Genomic DNA, 21,252 nt, shown 5'->3' with positions numbered 1-21,252 from the left:
TTGTGGGTAGTATATCATGTAATGTGATTACTTTGAAGAAGCAGACACAACCAGTAGTTATTTTGTTCCAAGAGCTGCTTCTGAGAATATTTTCATATTACTTTGTACGGTGAATAAGCTACTTGCTCAAAATGCAAGCCTGACCCACACTGGAAACAAAATTAAATAAAAGCTGCCACCCCACTCCATTGCGGAAGTACACAAAAGATGGCCAGGAAGACAGACAAAGTGCTGAGGCAGTGACAGAACGCACACAAAGCAAAACAAAAGTGAATATAGTGCCCCCAATTTATATCGTGTGGCCAATACCAAACTCAGTCCATCATGTTTCCTGCCATTTACTGTACCTACATAATACAAGAAATATGTAAGTAATGCTGTAATTGTGTAAAATATTAACTATATGTAGAAATATATCATTTTTACTTAATATAATATTTTCACTTTCTAGCTGATTAAAAAGTGTTGTTTAGCTTTTTAAATTAAATACTTAAGTGGATTTATGCAAGCTGGAAAGCAGTTTTGGTGGGTGGGTGCATAGTCCACGTAGCATAAAAGTGGTAATGGTTTTGGTATAATAATCTTAATGCTTCCAGTGTCAGAAGAAGTGGAAATGCTAATGTAGCTTGTGAAAATTTAAATATCAGCAATGGAGTTATTTAGTAGAAAGCATGAAAGTTCTGTTATGTGGCACACACTAAGTGCAGACAGAGATGCAGACATGGCAGTGCTAGCCAGGGTAAAAGAAACTTGGAAGAAATTCCAGGAGATGTCTCAAGTTCTAACTTCCAAAGGCACTGTAGGTTAAAATTTATGAAAGCTTTTCTGTCTGTGGCAGCAAGACATGGCTGATGAAAGTGGAATATGAAAGAAAGCTGGAAAGAACAGAGATTATCTATCTATCTATCTATCTATCTATCTATCTATCTATCTATCTATCTATCTATCTATCTATCTATCTATCTATCTAAAATGATCAGACGGATGTATGGACTGTCACAGTGTGAAATATAAATGCCAAGTTTGAAAGGACTTGATGTAGAGGTTAAAGGTGTTGTGTGGAGGAGAAACAGTCCAAAGGCCTATATGTACAAGAGTAGTTTTACATTAGGAGGTGGAATAAAGTAATTACTACCAGAGTTGGTCTGATTTTAGTCTCACCCAAAACACTTATCTCAGTAACTTTTTACAAATTGCGCAATTTTGTTGCAGTAAAGATTACAGAGTCTTTTACCTAGTGTAAAAATTCAGAAAAAATAGCCGTGCGAATCAACACGTCACAAAAACTGTAATTTGAAGCTTTCGGACGTAAATTAATTTACAGGTATCCTCTGGTAATAATTACTATACCCAGTGCCTGAAGTGTTTTTTTTTTTCCTCTCAGAGGTCCAAAGGCATGCTGATATGCATATTTATATTGAAACATCTTTGGGGTTTTGGAGTTTGGTTAGGGTTGCCAGATTAGAAAATTAGAAATACAGGACACTCTTAAAATCTCTCTCTTTATTACTATATATGTATACATTTATACATGCCCCCTACATACCCAGACCAATATATTATATAAATGTAGAGACATAAGTTAAAAATATAAAGCAAGAATTTTAATAGGTTATGAGGAAAATAAAAGTAAAATCATTTGAAATTTATTTAATACAAGCTAAAATAAATTCTGCAAAAGTGAAATCATTTGAAAGTAATTATTTAATACAGACAACAGAGAAATATTATTATTATTTAATATAGGCATTTAGTAAAAAAGTGGGCCATGGCAAGTAGTAACAACACACTTTGTTGACACTGTATTTTGCAGTGCTGATACAGAACTGCACAGCAGCACAGGTTTAGTCTCTTTTTTATACTTGATTTTTGCATTTGCTGAGTAGAAGGGGTCCGGTGTGCAGTTGTGATAAACGTGATGTGAAAAGAACATACCCCAACAGGAGGGTGGGTCCGGGGTTTTATTCTGGTCCTGATTATTTGTATGTTATGTTATTTTCTTCAAATGAAATCATTAAGTTAAACAAAGTACAAAAGCCACAACATAGTCTTCAGCCAACAGCTAATAAACCTTGGACAATGTAGCTGTAAATAATTCATCAGAGGCTTTCTCTCCCGGGGGTAGCAGATCCTTCCAGTTAAACTAATTTCATCTTACTGACATATTTAAAAAATTGTGCAGCTTTAGCCAATATAAAAACAATACTTTCAGAAGTCATTCAAATTGTTATTTATACTAATGAACTCGCAATGTGAAAGCGTCTGACGAGACGAATTCCGCTGTGAATTACCGTTACTTGGCAGTAAACTCCAGGGCTACCAAACCATCATCACTGAGCCACTGAAGGATTTGTGGTGGAAGATTGATGGACGAAGCTGCGAGAAATTATTTTTTTTTGTGTTTGTTTAACAAAACTTGTTTATTTGAACCCGGGACAGTTGTGTTTGGAGTTTGAGGATCTGCGACGCTGCCTTCAGGGCACAGAAGCACACGCACTGAATTCTATGCAATACTGCATTAAATTTGAATTTCCTAGAACTCTCTCCGATTTTCACAACCTAATGTGTTTTTGCGTATTGCGCCTGATACTGCTGTTCAGTTTATTGTGTGAAGGCTACGAAATGTTTAAGCTTTACTGTCCTTACACTGCAGTACCACCATATCTTTGTAAACTGTGCGCTGCGGAACCGGTGATTAGCGCTTAATTAAATAAATTATGGAGCATTTTACCATGTTTTCAATTTGAGGCAAACACATTTCCAATTTTTCAATATTTACACTATTATAATTCCGTTACTTATAATTATAAGTCTGTCCATGGGCGGCACGGTGGCGCAGTGGTAGCGCTGCTGCCTCGCAGTAAGGAGACCCGTCTGGGTTCGCTTCCCGAGTCCTCCCTGCGTGGAGTCTACATGTCCTCCCCGTGTCTGCGTGGGTTTCCTCCCACAGTCCAAAGACACGCAGGTTAGATGCATTGGCGATTGTAAATTGTCCCTAGAGTGTGTGCTTGGTGTGTGTGTGTGCCCTGCCCGGGAATGGTTCCTGTGTTGGCTGGGATTGGCTCCAGCAGACCCCTGTTTTGCCCAGAGGGGACCGGGTAGTCTCATGGTCTGGAATCCCTACAGATTTTATTTTTTTCTCCAGCCGTCTGGAGTTTTTTTTTTTTTTGTTTTTTCTGGCCATTGGACCTTACTCTTATTCTATGTTAATTAATGTTGACTTATTTTATTTTCTTATTGTATCTTTTATTTTTCTATTCTTTATTATGTAAAGCACTTTGAGCTACTGTTTGTATGAAAATGTGCTATATAAATAAATGTTGTTGTTGTTGTTGTAGCTGGAGAGCAAAATGGTAAGATTGTCGCTGTCCTCAGCCAACCATAGCAACTGAACAAGTTGCAAACAGGCAGCAAACACTAGTTTCCTCATTACATTTGGGTTATTTTCATCATGAGAATCTGAGAAAAGAAAGTATAATTACTTACAATGTTACAAATAAGAACCGTAAGGAGGTAGTAAAAATATACTTTTTGTTAAAAAATTTAAAAATGAACTGAATACGGGACAATAGTGTTTCCCTGAAAGGTCAGTACGGGACAGGGGACAAAATGATCAAATATGGGACATGTCCCGTATATAAGGGACATCTGGCAACCCTAGGTTTGGTCCACCTTTGACATGCAAACAGACAATTTAGTTATAAATAAGGATTGCTAATGTGGCTTAATCTGACGGTGTGTATACATTAATTACCAGTAGTCATAAGGCAAGAATGGGAAATGCCGGTACTAAGTACCCATGAATACTGGCCCACTTCAAATACTGACTTTACCCTCACCTCCTGGTGTAAAACAAATCCCATCTGAATAGGGCTTTTGCTGGTTTGAGCATGTGGGGTGGAAAGACACAGGATCATTGGGTGAAGCAGTGCATCAAGATGGATGTGGAGAGGGTGAGGTCAGTAGGGATATCATTTTGATATTTTAAAGTTGGAAATGTTCCCATCTTTAATCTGGAGGTGGTGATGAGGCAAAGAGCGATATCATTTTTGATATTTTGAAGTTTGAAATAATTTCATTTTAAAAGCATAATACAAAAATAAAGTAATGGTCTTTAGGCATAACATATAATGGTTCTAGCCTTGTAGATTAATTGTATTGAAAGATCCGAAGCAGTCAAGGCCCTGCTTTGCTTAGCATCAGCTGTATGGTTTGTTTACACTATAATTTTTAATAGCACAGGAGGTCACAAAGACTTTTCAGATGCAAGAGAAAAGAATGTTTTAATGCCTTTGACAGATAAATAAACATCCAAACAAAACGATAATTTGAAAGAGATCAATCTAATAGCGGCATAAAAACAAACAACACTATAATTTTAATAAAGGCATATCTAACACATAATTTTAAATAGAGAATGGTTGTCAGGGTTTGGTATTGTATCAGAAGGGGTAATCTCAAGACTAATGACATGGCTGATTGATCTGTTACCTTCAAATCAATTGTGGTCCAACAGAAATAAAATGATTGCCTTCCACTGGTAGCTAATTAGGAACATTTAAGCTATTCAGATTTGGACAACTGCACAAGTTATAGTCACATTTTCAACTAAAATATCACATCTCATTTTATAAGCTTAGATTAGAGCTTACATGCATTGTACTTGCTTATTACATCCAGCACAAGTTCAGGTGTGTCATACTCCTCAAAAATATCAAAAATATTAACTAATTCTTATTTGTTTGGGAAGGAGTGGGTTTTTATGGCATGTGACTACAAATTATCAAATGGAACTTCATATCACCTAGGGTGTAACTGCAAATAAGATGTGTCAGGGATATAAATAAGGTATTAGGATAAATAAATAATCTTACCCCTAATTTTCAAACTTGTTAAATATATTAAGACTCTGTATTTGATAAAGTTTCTCCACATTTACAAATGAAATGAAAATGGGAGAATGTCAGTTTCCTCCACGCTTCTGCTGTTTGCCATAGTCTTCAGCTGACCATTGTGCCAAGCATGATATCTGTTTTTCACATGTTCGTACTTAGGCACTTTTCATTTTGAATAGAGTTGGTTTTAGAAGGACTTTAAGGTGTTTCAGATGTATTGTTATGTACTGTAAATGATCATTTTTATCAGTCATCAAGTATATGTGTAGCAGTTACATGACACTCAGATATGTAGTTCATTTAAGTAGCACTGCTACATATTAGTGATTAAATAATTTTTCTCTGTATTTATTTATGTGTAAATATAAAAGACAACATGTGACTGTTATTTCGTAATGTTAATGCATTCACTTAGTCTGTAAAATGCTTCTCTAAACTAATTGAATTTTTGAATTGAAAGTGTCAAACATGGTACATGAATATTAAATAATGCACTACAAGTAATAAGCAATAGCATTACTTCTTTTGACTCCACCTTGGCTTGTCAGTATAGTTGAATAATTGGGTGTAAAAAGTCTAGTACATTTATAACACTAAAATAGTTTTGTGAAGAAAAAATTACAAATATATTTCTTCATGCAATATGTCTTTTAATAAAAGGACAAAACTGTTAATCGGTCTGGTGTTTCATTTAAGCTTAACTTTGATCACGCATGTTCTGCTATGTCTGCATGGATGTTTCTCTGGATATTCTTTCACGGATATCACGATGACTTAATGTGTGAGACTAATTAGCACAAGAGTGAGTGGAGATGAGAGTGTGGGGTTAGTCTTGAGACGGATTAGCACCCCACTCAGGGACCTCTAAAAACCGTGAACATGGATAAAGAAGGTTGGAAAATTTGTGAACATAACTAAATGTACTGTTACTTTCAAAACAGATATTTACTGTTTGTTATGCAAAACTTAAAAAGACAACAACCTTTCACTGTGTACGAATAAGGTCAGGCCTTCCTGGTGTTTTCAGGTGCCTAAACAACTGTAACAACTATATACTAAAAAAACAACAAAAAAAAAACAAAACAAAAAAAAGATATGATTAGAGTATCAGCAATAGCTAAAGAAGCACAAGTTAGTAAATGTATTTTACGTTATACCTTTCAAAAAAACTGTCCAAAACCATTTTAGCTCTTTGTTACTTAAACTACAGAAAATTTACAGCTAACAAATGGCATGAGCTCTCTGTACGTGATAATGCTGAATCATGTGGTGTCATTCAAAGCAAACAATTGCATGCACTAAGTCACAATGTTTGCAATATTTTGTAACAATGACACTTTTTCAGCAGCATACACATTGTCAATCACTTTCTTCTGACATTTGAAAATCTTCATCTGACATTCTCATCCACAATACACAAAACCTCTTCTGCAGACTACTTTTTGAACAGAGAAAATAATGGTGTTTGATACTGTGCTCCAAGTGCATGATTCAGTTTGTTCTGCACCTTTGTTGCCATCTAGTGGATAAAACTAAATAATACATTCAAGGGGACGTTTCTGTGTTTAAATCTTCTACTGTGTCAACACCGGCCTTCTACCCTTTACACTGACCTTTGTTGACACCTACCCTTGAAAGAGATAAACATAAACATACAGTTTCATTTTTTGTAACTGTGTCCATGTCCATGAAACAACAATTGAAGCAAGTCGATTAATTTGCTCAGACTGTTAAAATTATTTAGCTGTGCGATGTTTTTAAAATTTTACCATACCATACCATACCATTTTTATTTGTTGAGCGCTTAAAAACACAGCATTACAACTGACCGAAGCGCTGTACAGTTAAAAAGAAGCAAGACTAAAAACAAAATATTAAACACAAACATTAAGAGAGAAATTAAAACAGAGATACTAAAAACAGGCCAGAGGACCCAATAAAATAGGGAAATAGGAAGAAACAAGTGGAAATGAGACAGGTTAAGAAGTAAAAGCCAATGTGAAGAAGTGTGTTTTTAGGCGTGATTTAAATGAGGCGACTGAGGTGGCTTTTCTAACCACTAAAGGTAGGGAGTTCCAGAGCCTGGGTGCACAGACGGAAAAAGGCCTTTCACCACGAGCTTTAAAACGTGCCTTGGAAACAGTTAGGAGCAACTGATCTGCGGATCTAAGAACAATTTTAAAATTTTACACAAATTCTTAATTGAGTGAGTGCAGGGACCCCACTTAGAGTTTTGAGCATGCTGTTAAAAGTATATTATATCAAATGTGGGGGGGGGTTGGAGTATTTGCTGTCAGAGTGTAAGATGCCACAACCATTTACAGTGGGTACTCCACCAATGAAAAAGAAAAATGCCCGCTCAATACTCTCTTTCAGCATAAGTGTACTTTAACAATCCAGCAGCAGATGGCAGGATTTTTTCCAAGTAAAGAAAAAAGTCTCTGTATAGTGAAAGAATATACTGTAAGCTATCACATTACTTTTTTCAGTTATTATTGTTAAGAAGTGATACAGCAATTCACATCTGAACATCAACATTCAATGTCAATAATGGTGCCTGGCGATGACTTTATGAGGTGAGTCCACACTCCTGGCCCAGAAGGAAGACGAACTTAGGAAAGTGAGGTGCACAACCAGTCTATTTTTAAAATGGCTGAATCTCATAACAATGGTTTGCTTTTTGTTTTTTTGCCTTCTTACAGTGTCTGGGATATGCTGCTTTGCAATATATGTATAATCTCAAGACATGAATCAATACTCAATAACATTTTTGATTTGAAAAGTTTGAAGTTTTCTCATGACTCTAGTACCCTTTAGGCCCATTATAAAGTACAAGAGTGGGCTATATATATATATATATATATATATTTTAAAATTTATAAATTTTTCTTCACTTTAGAATGTAATTTCATGGGGCAAACTGAAATATAACATGATTGTGAAGACAAAATTTTCACTAACATGAAAAATACCAAACTTGTCCTTTAAGAATTACGAAATAACTGCAGCATGTTGACACAGACGTTAGTGCTTCTGCATCACAGATCCAGCATCAAACACCCAGTATTTGTGTATTTTCTTTTGTGTACTCCAGGTTTTGTTCTCGCATTTCAAAAGGCAAGTGTTTTGGATTAATTGGCACTTCATGTGGATGTGAGTGGGCACTATGATAAAAAGGCACCCTATCCAGGTTTGGTTCCTAACTTTTACATTTTTATACCGACAATACTCAAATTAACTTGGTTAGACTGCACCACAGACCTGCTTCACCTACTTTTTTAATTTAACCATCCTCTTTATACTGCGTGCTGACACAGTGAATTCTGAGCAACTATAAATATGTTATTAAAAACATAACAGGAGATGTGGATGTTTTCAAGAAACTATTTTCTAGAATGCCAAAGTCTTGCTTTTTTTTTTGTGAAGTCAAAAATAGAAATTGCCAGAAGTCATAATTAAAACCAGTGGAAAGCAATTAGTTATTAACCAAAGTATCAAACAGTGAGGTCAAAACTAACACTGCTTAAGGCTCAAATCCGTAAGCTCGGACAGAGAGCTGAAGTGCTGTGTTGAGTTTTACAGCAGAGCCTTCATGATGTAGTACGTAGTTCCTCTGAACAGGCATTTCCTAGTAATGGTGCTGTGTATCCTGGCAACTAACCAATAAAATCGTAAACTATTTTATTTAAAAAACAAAAATATTAAGAAATTTCTCAAGCAAAACAATTAACCCAAACCCCATATAGAGTAATGTTATTTGATAATAAAGCTTTAAGAATATTCTCAAAAATTGAAAAGAAAAATTAATTTTAGCAAGATGTTAGAGATTTACTGACTCTTAACAATTACATTTTTCTTATTTGTCTCTTTACCTCCATTGTATTCAGTATTTCTTAGTTGTTGTGCATTTATTCTGTTAATATTTTGACTACTTGTCTCATACAGTAGATTGATTAATCTGGAGCCAGAGCATTGAAGAGACAGGAAAGTGCAAGATGATTACAGGAACTGTTTCTCTAAATGGCTCTCACTTCAATACTAATTATAATGCTGTATTTTTCAATGCTTCATTATTACATGTATTTTTATTATAGTTGCATGCTATAATACATGTTGGCTCACAAGAGTTCGTTTAATTTTCTGCCAAAAATGAAATAAAAGATTCCATATGCTGCATTGCTATAAAACCGAAAGGAAAAAATTAGATTCAAATGTACCATTTTGGTTTTCTGTGTTTGTTTTAAATTAAATATTGGGCAGACAGTTTGCATAAATCAAACTGCAGCAAAGCTCATCATAATGAATTAAATCTGTTCAGCTGCTCCATCAATCATGCTGTGGGACTTCAGATTGACAACACATCTTATACCCATTAAGATTTTCATAGTGCCCTAATAAAGCTATGAAACTTTACCTTAAACACTTCTTAAACAAAGCATAGCAGTGTCCTTGCTCACATTATTGCCTGATTGCCTATTAGCAAAGGCCATTAAAATATTTTCTACTGTACTTTAAATGTCTGCATTGCAACATCTGCTATGGAAAAACTTTACTGCAGACACAGTACAGTAGTTCATTTCATGCAATTTACTGTACCTTCACAACTGACTGCCTTTCAATCATTGTCAAGAGTGATTATCTCCACTTCCATTCAGTTTAAAAAGTTATAAAAATATACAGCTTATGATAAGAAACAAATCAAATAAGGAGTATAATGTGTTTTTTCTTGTGAAAATAAGAAAATAAGTCCTTTAAGGTATGACTATGTCTAACATACCTACAACTGCTGTATCTTACAAGATAAAGCAGCCACTTTACATTTTTTGGACATTATTGACAAAAAATATGCTTTTTTATTCCTTCTAGTACAGTGAATTAATGGTATTGAAGAAGAATATATGTCTAACTAAAGTATGCTTTAGAATCAGAGTACTTGCTTGAGGACTACATCTTGTACCTTGATATAGCCGATATTTTTAGGCCATTGATATTATTTACATCTGCGGATAAAGCAGCTTCATACACAACATGGCTTTAATGAAAATTAAGCTCCCGCTTTGAATATTACACAATGGAAAAACTTGCCCTCCATTCAATTACAGAGTTTAGGAATGCAACCATGCTGGACATCTTCATTATAAAATACAAATGAATCATGATGTTGGATTATGGTATATAAAATAAACACATGGTCTGAATTTAAGTTGCTGTATATTGTATACGCCAAACCAGTAATTTCTTTATTTGTTCACTTTGAGGTATCAAAGAACCATATGACTTATGTTATTATAATGAAAAAATTTGTTGCCTGTCAAGTATGTGGGTTTCTTAAACGGGAATGATGCTCTGTAGGATCAGCTGAACAGCAACGTATACATGCCAAATACTAATAACAATATACCATATTCGAAAAGGATCTGACTGAGAATGAAAAGTTTAACAGAATACAGTCATACAGCTTCGAAAATCCTACCCTCTGTTTTGAGTTTGTAAACATTTCTGTTTCATACAGAACCAAAAACAAAATTAAAAACTGACTTGAGTTGGGATGTACTAACAAAAGACAGTACCTTGATAAATGACCGCATAGAGAAGAGGTTGGCTAGCATCGTGGAGAGACCTTGAGCCAAACAACTTTGGGCTATAAAGCCTAACTTTAACTCTGCAAGGCAGATTGCATCATCTCCTTCCTTCCAATTCCAACTAGGAATGTTTAACAGATGGGCCTGAAACAAAGCAAAAGAAAAGGAATTTTACAATCACTTTTATAATGTCAGACTGATTGAATAAGCACAAACAATAAACACCAGAAGATTAGGTACCATACCTATAAAATATGTGGTCTTCTTTAAAACCAAATATGTATTGTTGTGAATCTAATTTAATTGTAGTCAATTATATAAACATCTGTTGAATCTTACCTTATTGTGATATTGCAACATTTGAGTGATGATTCTTATCTTTGGATGATAATTTTTGATTGAAATAACTCTACAAAAACAGAAAGTTCTATTATTATGCGAGACATGTTTAAAGTGTAGAAGAACGCACCACATAGGTACATTAGCTAGAGTGAAAATTTCTTATAAGGAAACATTATCTGAAAATGGAGTATCTGAATGTACTTTTAAATTTTTTGTCCCTTTTGCACAGTAAAACAAAACTACTGATATGTCTAACTGCATTAGATTGAAAGATTAATAGTTTGCGCTTTTCATTTCCAGTAGCTGACACTTTGTGTTTCCCTGACAGCTGTTTTTCTTATTTGTGCTTTTCTTTGTCCAGTAATATTTAAGTAAGTGGTTACACTATTTTTGGATCAACAGCATTCTCAAATTATAGATTATAATTTATAAGAAACCTAGTCTCAGTGGTTAAATTTATTTATACTTATTTTTAGTTTTCCTTGCTAAAATTCTTATATAGCATTTAAGCTCTGTAAGATTTCAAATTACCGCAAGTAAACTATTGTAAGACCATAAAAACGCCATTAGTCATTTTGTAAAGAAAGCAGTGGCTGCATATTCTCAACAACTTTTTAACAAGCTTCAGACAAACCTTATTTTAAAACAGAGAGTGTGTAGGCTCTAATGTGGTAATTCCACAAGGAAAAGAATGCTATGCTATTTTTTACACATTGTGTGTTTACATCAATATATTAAAATTATATTAAAATATACATAAAAAACATATTAAATACAAGTATATACTTTAATTTTAGAAGTGCCAAAAAGTCTCCTACAATTGTCAAAAAATACTTTTTGGAATGATTCAAGAGGGGGTGGGTGATAAATTCAAGTTTCACTAAAGCAAAATGCAACAGCAACATTTATCAGCAACAATTTTAATATCAAAATATCACAAAGTCATGTTTATTTTTACTGTAAAACCTGCAAAGGGGTAAAACCATTTTATAAATTGTACAGTGCTAATTACTGTGCCACCATAACTCAAGATTCATTTATTTAAACATTTTTGAGACATGCTTAACCATGATAAACAATATTCAGAACTGGAAATCATTTTCTGTAAAAATAAGAATGTGGGACTATACAGTATTAACATAACTAAACAGTTACTCTGTTTACCTCATTATATTAGAGGCATCTTCAGCATCGGGATCCGCACAGTATTTATTTGCCAGGATTAAACAAGCATCTGCTGACTCTATCTGAGCAGGAGAAAAATAATAAAGGTAAAAAATAGAACTAATCTTCATATATTAAAAATGCACGTGGTGTGCTTTGACAAGATACTATCACTTTAAAGTACATATCTTGTAACCAGAATTATTTTTAAGTGCATTGTTACTGGTGTCTAGTTCCTTGAAATTGGTACATTCTGGTGTTATGCGCTACGGAGAGACTTCCAAAATATACTGTATTGATTTCATATTGGAACTATAAGCAATTAACCTAACATCTGTTTCTTTACATGACAGTTTTACTCGGTAGATAAATAAATATGTCCAGCACTTTGGTATCAATCAGATACTACATACATCAGTTAAAGTCTCTAGGAGATGCTACTGAGGCCTGCAAGGCAAAAATAAGTAAAAAGAAAAATCTATCTACTGTATATTCCTTTATGCAAGAGTTTTCCTGGGTCGGTAAGTATCTCGTATTAATCAGATACTGCATACATGATACGTGCTAGTTTGATACTCCTATAGCATGATTATTCACATTGCATCTTGCATCATACTTCAGTATATGTCTTAATGTAGAGCAGATGTCTCCAACTCCGGTCCAGGAGGGCCATAGTGGCTGCAGGTTTTCATTCTGACCCTTTTCTTAATTAGTGTCATGTTTTTGCTGCTCATTAACTTCTTTTGAATTAATTTTAATTGATTTGCGCTTGAAGACTAAGACCCCTTAATTGTTTCTTTTTCCTTAATTAGCTGCCAAACAATAATAAGAGCAAACTGTAACCACCATATAATATCTGAAAATAATGAAAGATGAAGGTCTCAGAAATGTTGATCTGCTCAGGTTCCCCAAAACATTTTAACACTGCGCTTAGATAAGAGAAAATCAACAATTTCAGAAATGTATTAAGTGAAATGTATCAAGTCATGGAAATAAACAATGGATTTAATTAACGACAAGACTCATCAACTAATTAAGTAATTAGTTGGCGTGAAATTGGTTGAATTTTGAGGCCCTGACTTAGTTGATCTTCTGTTTGGCTCACTCATTCACATTTCATTTCTGTTTTGGTGCCATTTAAGGAAAGAAATGAAGCAATTCAGAGGAACGATGAAGAAGTTCAGGGGAACAAACCTTAAAAAAACAAGTCAACTAAAATTAATTCAAAAGAAGCTGATTAGGAGCAAAAACAGTCCCCACTAATTAAGAAAAGGGTTAGAATGAAAACCTGCAGCCACAGTGTCCTCTAGAACTGCAGTTGGGGATCCCTGATGTAGAGGGAGCTCTGTATGAGCGAATGCATTAAAAATATATGTGCAGTGAAGTGCAAGTTTGCATGGAAAAATTCTTTGGCATTAAGACTGTTTGGCTTCTGCTGGCAATGAGCATAGCTGACAAGTCAGTTAACAGTAATAACACCTCCACTATTTTGCGTTCACATCGCTTGCCCTGGGTAATTCTTTGGAATTAGCTGATTGTATAACTCTAGAATCAGTATGCTTTATGTCTGTTTGGGCCTCAACTAGTATATGCTAACATGCGAAAAATGCAAAAATACTACTTATACAGCTGAAGTACCAACATTGATTGCTGATTAACCATGCTGGCAATTATGAGAAACATTCAAAGTTTACGCACTTTTTTTCAAACTCTATTTATTAAGATTTTCAAAAACAAATTATTTTACTTTTCTACATAGTCACCTTCATTTGCAGTGCAATTTTCCCAGCGTTGTACCAACTTTTTAATGTCCAATTACTACTCCTCGCTCCTTCACCGTGTCCAAAGTAAATATAAAAGTGCGGACGTTTTTTGAAAGTCCCTCGTATTAATAAGATTTCCCTTAAATCTTATGACTTATGTTATTAAAATGTAGTAATATAAGTACAGACACACTGGGCACAAGATACATTTTTTGGTAAGTTTTGAAAATAAGAAGTTCAGACACAAAGATTGATAGAAACACAATAAAATAAAAATAATAGAAATATTAATGTATTAATAAATAGGGAAAGGTGCTAAGCCATACACAAATAATAAGCAATGAAGACAGACAAAGTAATGGGGGAGAACCTACAGATAAAGAGAAAATTAGAGCTGGAAATAATCAGCTTTGATATAAATAAATACTAAACAGAAAGGTAAGGGTCTGAAATGGAAAATAAGCACTCCTTTAGCAATATTTCACTGTAACTTCATAGCAAAAAACTCTTTCAAATATCTTAGAGAAGATATATTTTATATTTAAAAATGATCAACATGTTCATTCAAAGTTTTTTTCATTTTCATTTGAAGTATGAACAACAAGGACATTTTAATCTCTTTTTAAAATATCAGATTTTATGACTTTTAATTTAATTAATATGTTAAATGGTTAAAATTGAATTTCCCCTTTGATTACTTAGCAAATGGTAGGTCAAGCAGCTTACTCAGTAAGTATTTATTTCTATAATGTAGGCCGGAACATTTTTAAATTAATTGCATAGAAAAAATTGGAGAGTAGCAAGTATTGGTGCTTTTCTAAAAAAGAGTATTGTGTAGTCATGCACTGAAAATCTGACGGACTGTACTAGAAGTCATTTATTTTTCATCACATTTTACAGTAACTTTTGAGCAATCACTTCTAACTGTTTCCTTAAAAGTGTTCTGAACTGTTGTTCATCAGTCATTTCCTTTTTTTCATTAGTTTTCCTAAACTGAGACACTGATAACTGTATAGCCTTAAGCACACCAACTTGTCAGTAAAGGGAGGACTCAAAAAGTTTCATGCAAAGTATCCGTAAAATTGTTATCATCAGGAGTGGGCAGGAGGAGGAGTATAGGAAACTAATCCAGTACTTTGTTAATTGGTGCGACTCAAACCACCTACAACTGAACACCAGCAAAACCAAGGAGCTGGTGGTGGATTTTAGGAGGCCCAGGCCCCTCATGGACACCATAATCATCAGAGGTGACTGTGTGCAGAGGGTACAGACCTATAAATACCTGGGAGTGCAGCTGGATTATAAACTGGTCTGGACTGCCAATACTGTTGCTCTGTGTAAGAAAGGTCAGAGCAGACTATACTTCCTTAGAAGGCTGGCGTCCTTCAACATCTGCAATAAGATGCTGCAGATGTTCTATCAGACGGTTGTGGCGAGCACCATTTTCTATGTGGTGGTGTGCTGGGGAGGGAGCATAAAGAAGAGGGATGCCTCACATCTGGACAAACCAGTGAGGAAGGCAGGCTCTATTGTAGGAATGAAGCTGGACAGTTTGACATCCGTGGCAGAGCGACAGGCACTGAGTAGGCTCCTGTCAATCATGGAAAATCAACTGCATCCACTAGACAGGATCATCTCCAGACAGAGGAGCAGTTTCAGTGACAGACTGTTGTCACTGTCCTGCTCCACTGACAGACTGAGGAGAATGTTAATATTATACAAAATTATTGTCTATCTGTTATACCTTCATTGTTATCACTCTTTAATTTAATATTGTTCTTTATCAGTATGCTGCTGCTGGATTATGTGAATTTGGGATTTATAAAGTATCTATCTATCTATCTATCTATCTATCTATCTATCTATCTATCTATCTATCTCTCTATCTATCTAAACAATGAGGAACAAACCAATAACAAAAACATAAATTACATTAATTAATAAATATTCATCTTTTAAAATGTGAATAAAGGAACAAATAAAAACAGTGTCCCTCCCTACAGTCTAAGACCTGGAGATAGTAATCACAGCTCTTCTTTAGCATCTCTAGACAATTAAAAAAACAATATACTGTACATTAATTGTAATTCCAGCTGCATGCTCATTCCTGCTTTGTTTACAAGATAGAAATTTTCTTTTTTTAAGCATTGTTTCAGTATCCATTCTTTTCCTAGTTTGTATCTGTTTATACTTACCTGGTACTAACTTCAACACAAAGTATTCTGTATCCAGGTTCATATTTATGTATGACTTGCAATTTCACATCTCACATGTAATTAGACTTAGACAACATTTGGTACAATGTGGCATAGACTGAGCGCAAAGAAATATTCCAGAAAATTAGCTTTGTTTTTAGATGGTGTAACACTGCCATACATCTAAAATTCACAACAGAGGAAAATAATCAATATCAGCACATGAGCACAGGTAAGATGTAAGTCGGTCTTGTGAGTTAAGCTCCATGACTGGAGTTCTACACACCTCAGTATGTTGCACTACAATTCCTCTGTGATAAATAGGAATACATTCTTGTCAGATGTAAGGTAGGTATGAATGCCCTGTATGCATTACATACAACTATTTACATTAAACATACAGCTGTTCATTTGTCTGTGTTGAGTTTGCATATTCAATATGTGTCTGTGTATGTTTCTCTCGCAGTCTTCTGGTTTTATTTCCCACTGTCAAAAACATGCAAATTAACTTAACTGGCAAATAAATATTGGCTACTCTGAGTGAGGATGTATGTGTGAGTGGGACCTATAAAGGTTTGTCACCCTGTCCGGAGTTGTTCCCAGTTAGGCTCAGGGCACCAGTAACCCTGAATTGGAGCAAGCATTTTGGAGAATTTTATATTAAACAATAAACACAAGAAATAAAAGAATACAATCATGTAGCAGTAGAAGGCAGAAATGGAGGACACATGAACTGCTATCGAGAAATTTGATAGGAAATCTATGTCTAAATGATAAACTGAGTTTGCTAGAACAGTTTAATACACTAATAACACATTCAATTTGTGTCTGAGAACTAACAAATGTTGCTGTCTTCATGAATACTGAATTATGGGTCTCCTTATATTCAAATAATCAACAATGAATTTAGTTTTACAATATGCAAGTTTTTCTTTTCATATATTGCTCTGTTTTTTGACATGCTAGTGTTTTACCTCAAATCTGAATTAAAAACAAATTAACACTTGAAAAAACAAAAGTGACTGTATATATTATACTGATTCGAGCAAGGCAGTTTAGATTTGGTGAAAATGACCTGGAGATACGTATAGGCTTGAAAAAACAGGGGTCAGAACCCAGAGAGGCAAAACCTAATTACAAATCAAGAAATCAAAAACTACTAGTGGGAGTAAACAGTAACCAAAACTTCTCTTTAGCAAAACCTAGTCTTTTGGAAAGCCATAAAGTAAGATCTTATCTGCAAATTGGGTATGGTTATCAGGGAGATGGCAAGACATAAATGTCGTGTCATCCGTATGACAGCAGAAATGTGTCACAATAACGTTTGAAATAAACTAAATTTAATCTAGAAGTTTCAAATGAAACAACTAACATGAAATATGTAATAAAGTAAAAAAAACCTCCAAAATGATATAAGACATTTATATATTGTGTATGTATATATATATATATATATATATATATATATATATATATATATATATATATATATATATATACTAATACACAAATACAGCATATATACAGTATATATGTATTTTTTCATGCAGCAAGAATGAAGGAAAAATTCATTAACTATACTAAAAACTACAAGAATAACATTTACCAGTATAATTCCATTTATTTGTGGAATGGAATGGACATGGGTTTCCAGTTAAAAACAAAGGGAAAGACATGTTTTTAAGATCATATGATGATTATAAATTGGCACCAGTGTGAGGGCAAGTGTGGTATGTGTAAAAAGTGTGTCCTGCAATTGACTGAGATCCTGTCTAGGGCTTGTTCCTGTCTTTTGCCCAGAAATTGCTTGTACAGGTTTAGAAATACACAAAACACTTTATGGCTTCTGCTTTAGAAATTGTCCCAAGTACTGTCCATTCCCAGATTTTACAGCCAGTGATGCCAAATGTTTCCATATTTTTGCAGAAGCAATGTATGAATATGATCGTCAAAACAGTCTTTTGTATTCATGAAGCTATCAGGAGTGGAGCACAGTGCAGTAGTAACAAGTATAACAGAGATACAAGCACAACAGCAGCTCCTTGGTATAGAATCCAGTCTGTCTAGTGGCACTTGACTTGCACCTGCTTTAATTCTGAAACTATAAATGATACTTGCCTAAAAATGTTTGCTGACCAAGACATAGTGTAACAGTTATGGGAGAAAGTAAATGTTTTCCTGAAAGTAATTCATTATTTAACCTCATTTCTGTACAGATGTAATTAGGACATTTTGCAATGAACATTCAGTGGAGGAAAAGCATCATCTACTGTATCTGTCAAAGATGTAAAGGAATAATACAGTATTGCTAAATTGGTAAGTTTAAATGTCAAAGTACAAGACTGGGATGTGTCTGGACATTTTCAGGGCCTAGAGTCTAAAAGTCTGCAGCACATTTTTTTTCATTTTTAAGAACAAAAAAAAGAATAATCAATGGAGAATGTAAGAGTTTCCATTACTTTTTACAAATAACAATCAATCCATAAATACATGGGGGAAACTTTCAAACCCCTGCCACTATAAGTCATGATTAATACTTGATTAATACTTGCAGAAGCCAGCATAAATGAAGATTCGCCAGCGGCGAGGGCTTGAAGGCGAAGGCACGTTGCACCAAATGGTGGAAGTGGCCGCTGAAATAATTAAATAAGCTTCATTCATAGTGAAAAAATATAAGCCATCTTAAGTGTATTCTTTTCCAGTTATTATTACCTGACTAACTACATAACATCAATTCATCCAACCCACTATACCCTAACTACAGGGTCACAGGGGTCTGCTGGAGCCAATCCCAGCCAACACAGGGCGCAAGGCAGGAAACAAACCCTAGGCAGGGCGCCAGCCCACCGCCGGATCTACATAACAGAGATAGCAATTCACATCTGCCTATTAACAATCAGGTTAAGTACTACTTTGTGCAATTCTTGCCAATTTTGGCAGCACAGCACATTAGAAAAGCTCTTTTTGGCATTGTTTTTCAGATTCACATGAGAAGGCTCGTGACTACCTACTTCATTCAGAACATGGATCCAGCTTGGACACAAAAGCCAAGAAGAACAAGAGAATTTGAGACATAAAATTTCACAAAACTCATATCAACTGGTTATCTGTGATATATTGTTTAGTGTTAAGCAGAAAATCTTATTTTAGATCAAATTGGAAGTGCAATGCTGCACTTTGATCAAGTTATGAAGATGATACCAGCAGCCCAGAACCTCCAAGATTTAATAAAAGTAAGATGGCTTGTCAGTTTTAACTATTAAGTCCCAAATGGTTAACATGTGATACGTATAATTTCTATTTTTTTTTTAAACCTGGATAGTGCATAACAAAGACAGCATCGCAAATACTTGTCATTTTAACACTCTTCTCAAATGGGGCAGAAAAAATAGCTCTACCATTGTGAATGATGCAACTATTCTCCGGACAAACATGAAAGGATAAAATGATGGTGTCCTCACTATGGAAATGCACTGATGCATGCATTTTGACAATCTTGCTTACCACTCTGTTAGGCCTGACACTCCTCATTCTGAAGGTATTTTGTCTTTTCTCACTACACACTGTGTGCTCTGTATACATTCTGTTTATTCATTCAAAACAAAAGGTATATGCATGGTGATGTTAGATCAAAATATTTAAATTACACTTAGGACCCTACCAAATGTACAGTCCCGCTGACAGTCTCTTTATAACATGCAGGTATGTGAGTTCTGTGGGGCCTACTACTCGACCATGAATTTTTTCCAACATTGTGTAATGATGATGTGTGAAGTAAACATTTGCCCTCACAGTATTGCATTAAAGTAGTACGCATTTTGTTTTTCAAGTTGCACTTTATGGACCACATCACCAAAAAAAAGCTGTTCGCCAGAAAGGTAATTCTACACTAACGCATGCAAGCATCCATGGATATTATAACACTTTCATGTGCTGTGACAAAAATTTTATTTCTATAATTGGCATAACAAAGACCACATCAGAAAACCACTGCTAACTTGACATTTTGATAATTTCTCACTCAGGGCCAGAACCACTAGTGCTACCACGAACACCAGCTAAGTAGCTTCTGACTGATGTACAGTAGCCATTCTCAAGACAAAGAATATACAGATGTATGCATTTGGGAAATTTACTTTCGCTTTAGTATAGTTGTTAATCAAAGCTTGTCATAGTAAGTCTAGTTTTGTAATGTACCTTTAACAGGTTACATTAGGTCCAGACCATGGGGGATCCCAGCAGAACCTGCATGATCAGAATGTGCTTGACAGTGAGTATTGTGTACACATAGCACATAGTAGATACAGTAGCCATCTACAGTTAGGTCCATAAATATTTGGACAGAGACAGTTTTTGTCTATTTTTGGTTCTGTACATTACCACAATAAATTTTAAATGAAACAACTCAGATGCAGTTGAAGTGCAGACTTTCAGCTTTAATTCAGTGGGTTGAACAAAAAGATTGCATAAAAATGTGAGGCACCTAAAAAAAAGTTGTCTCTGTCCAAAAATTTATGGACCTAACTGTACTTGTACTTTTCTAACTTTTGATATATCCTTTGTTACATTACAGATTACTTCAGAACAACAATGACAGTGGTGCATACCATCAAACTCTCTAACATCACACAGAAACTATGCAAATTAGAATGTGCCAAAATATAGTACACTATAATTAATATTACTATTTGAGATGGTTTTTAGTTTAGTTGAACTTACTTTATAAATGAGCATTTGCAAGAAAAGGGTTAGACATGTTATTTTGTCTTTTGATTAAATGTATATCGTTGTGTCTTATATTGTTCTGTTTTAGGGCCAAAATTAAGTACCGTTGGTTTATTATAAATAAATGCAGTAATTATTATAAAATAAAGGTTCAATTTAAATTTGTGCATTTTTTCATATGTATTAATTTCATCATATAATGTATTTTACAAGATTGAAATCATGTGTGTATTACTAATATAAAAGTAATTGCATTATCAGATTACACTTTATAGTAGGTTTGGAACACAATAAAAGTATAACTTTAAGACAACCAAAGTTTATTTATAATGTGCTAAAAATTACATTAAGTCTATATTTTCAACTATTTCAAAGACATGAATTATTCACTTAAAATGTAATTATAGTGGTCAGGTAATAAAAAAATGTATTTTAAATTTATTTTAAGTGTGTGTCTTTTATGATAATGTAAAATTAAAGTTTAATGTATTATTTTGAAAATTTAAATAAATTAAAAGTATGACCTAACACTAATAATAATACTTTAAATACATTTGTCAGCTGTTTCAAATACATTTATAATTAA

The 21,252-nt window shown here is 34.3% G+C and overlaps 1 protein-coding gene across 18 annotated transcripts in view; it reads right to left on the bottom strand.

Moving 5' to 3' along the window:
• The window catches only part of kcnma1a (potassium large conductance calcium-activated channel, subfamily M, alpha member 1a), a 679,240-nt gene that overhangs the window by 145,821 nt on the left and 512,167 nt on the right, over positions 1-21,252 (bottom strand). For all 18 annotated transcript variants that reach the window (XM_039773065.1, XM_039773162.1, XM_039773191.1 and 15 more), the window contains exons 12-14: positions 11,984-12,066; positions 10,817-10,886; positions 10,466-10,621 (exon numbers count right to left, since the gene is read on the bottom strand). In XM_039773065.1, coding sequence (XP_039628999.1) covers positions 10,466-10,621; positions 10,817-10,886; positions 11,984-12,066 — 309 coding nt within the window. The remainder of the gene's footprint in view (positions 1-10,465; positions 10,622-10,816; positions 10,887-11,983; positions 12,067-21,252) is intronic.

Source organism: Polypterus senegalus, chromosome 1 (genome assembly GCF_016835505.1).
Source record: "Polypterus senegalus isolate Bchr_013 chromosome 1, ASM1683550v1, whole genome shotgun sequence".
Taxonomy (NCBI): domain Eukaryota; kingdom Metazoa; phylum Chordata; class Cladistia; order Polypteriformes; family Polypteridae; genus Polypterus; species Polypterus senegalus.
The sequence above is the reverse complement of the archived record's forward strand: the minus strand, read 5'-3'. Positions and strand labels throughout refer to the sequence as shown.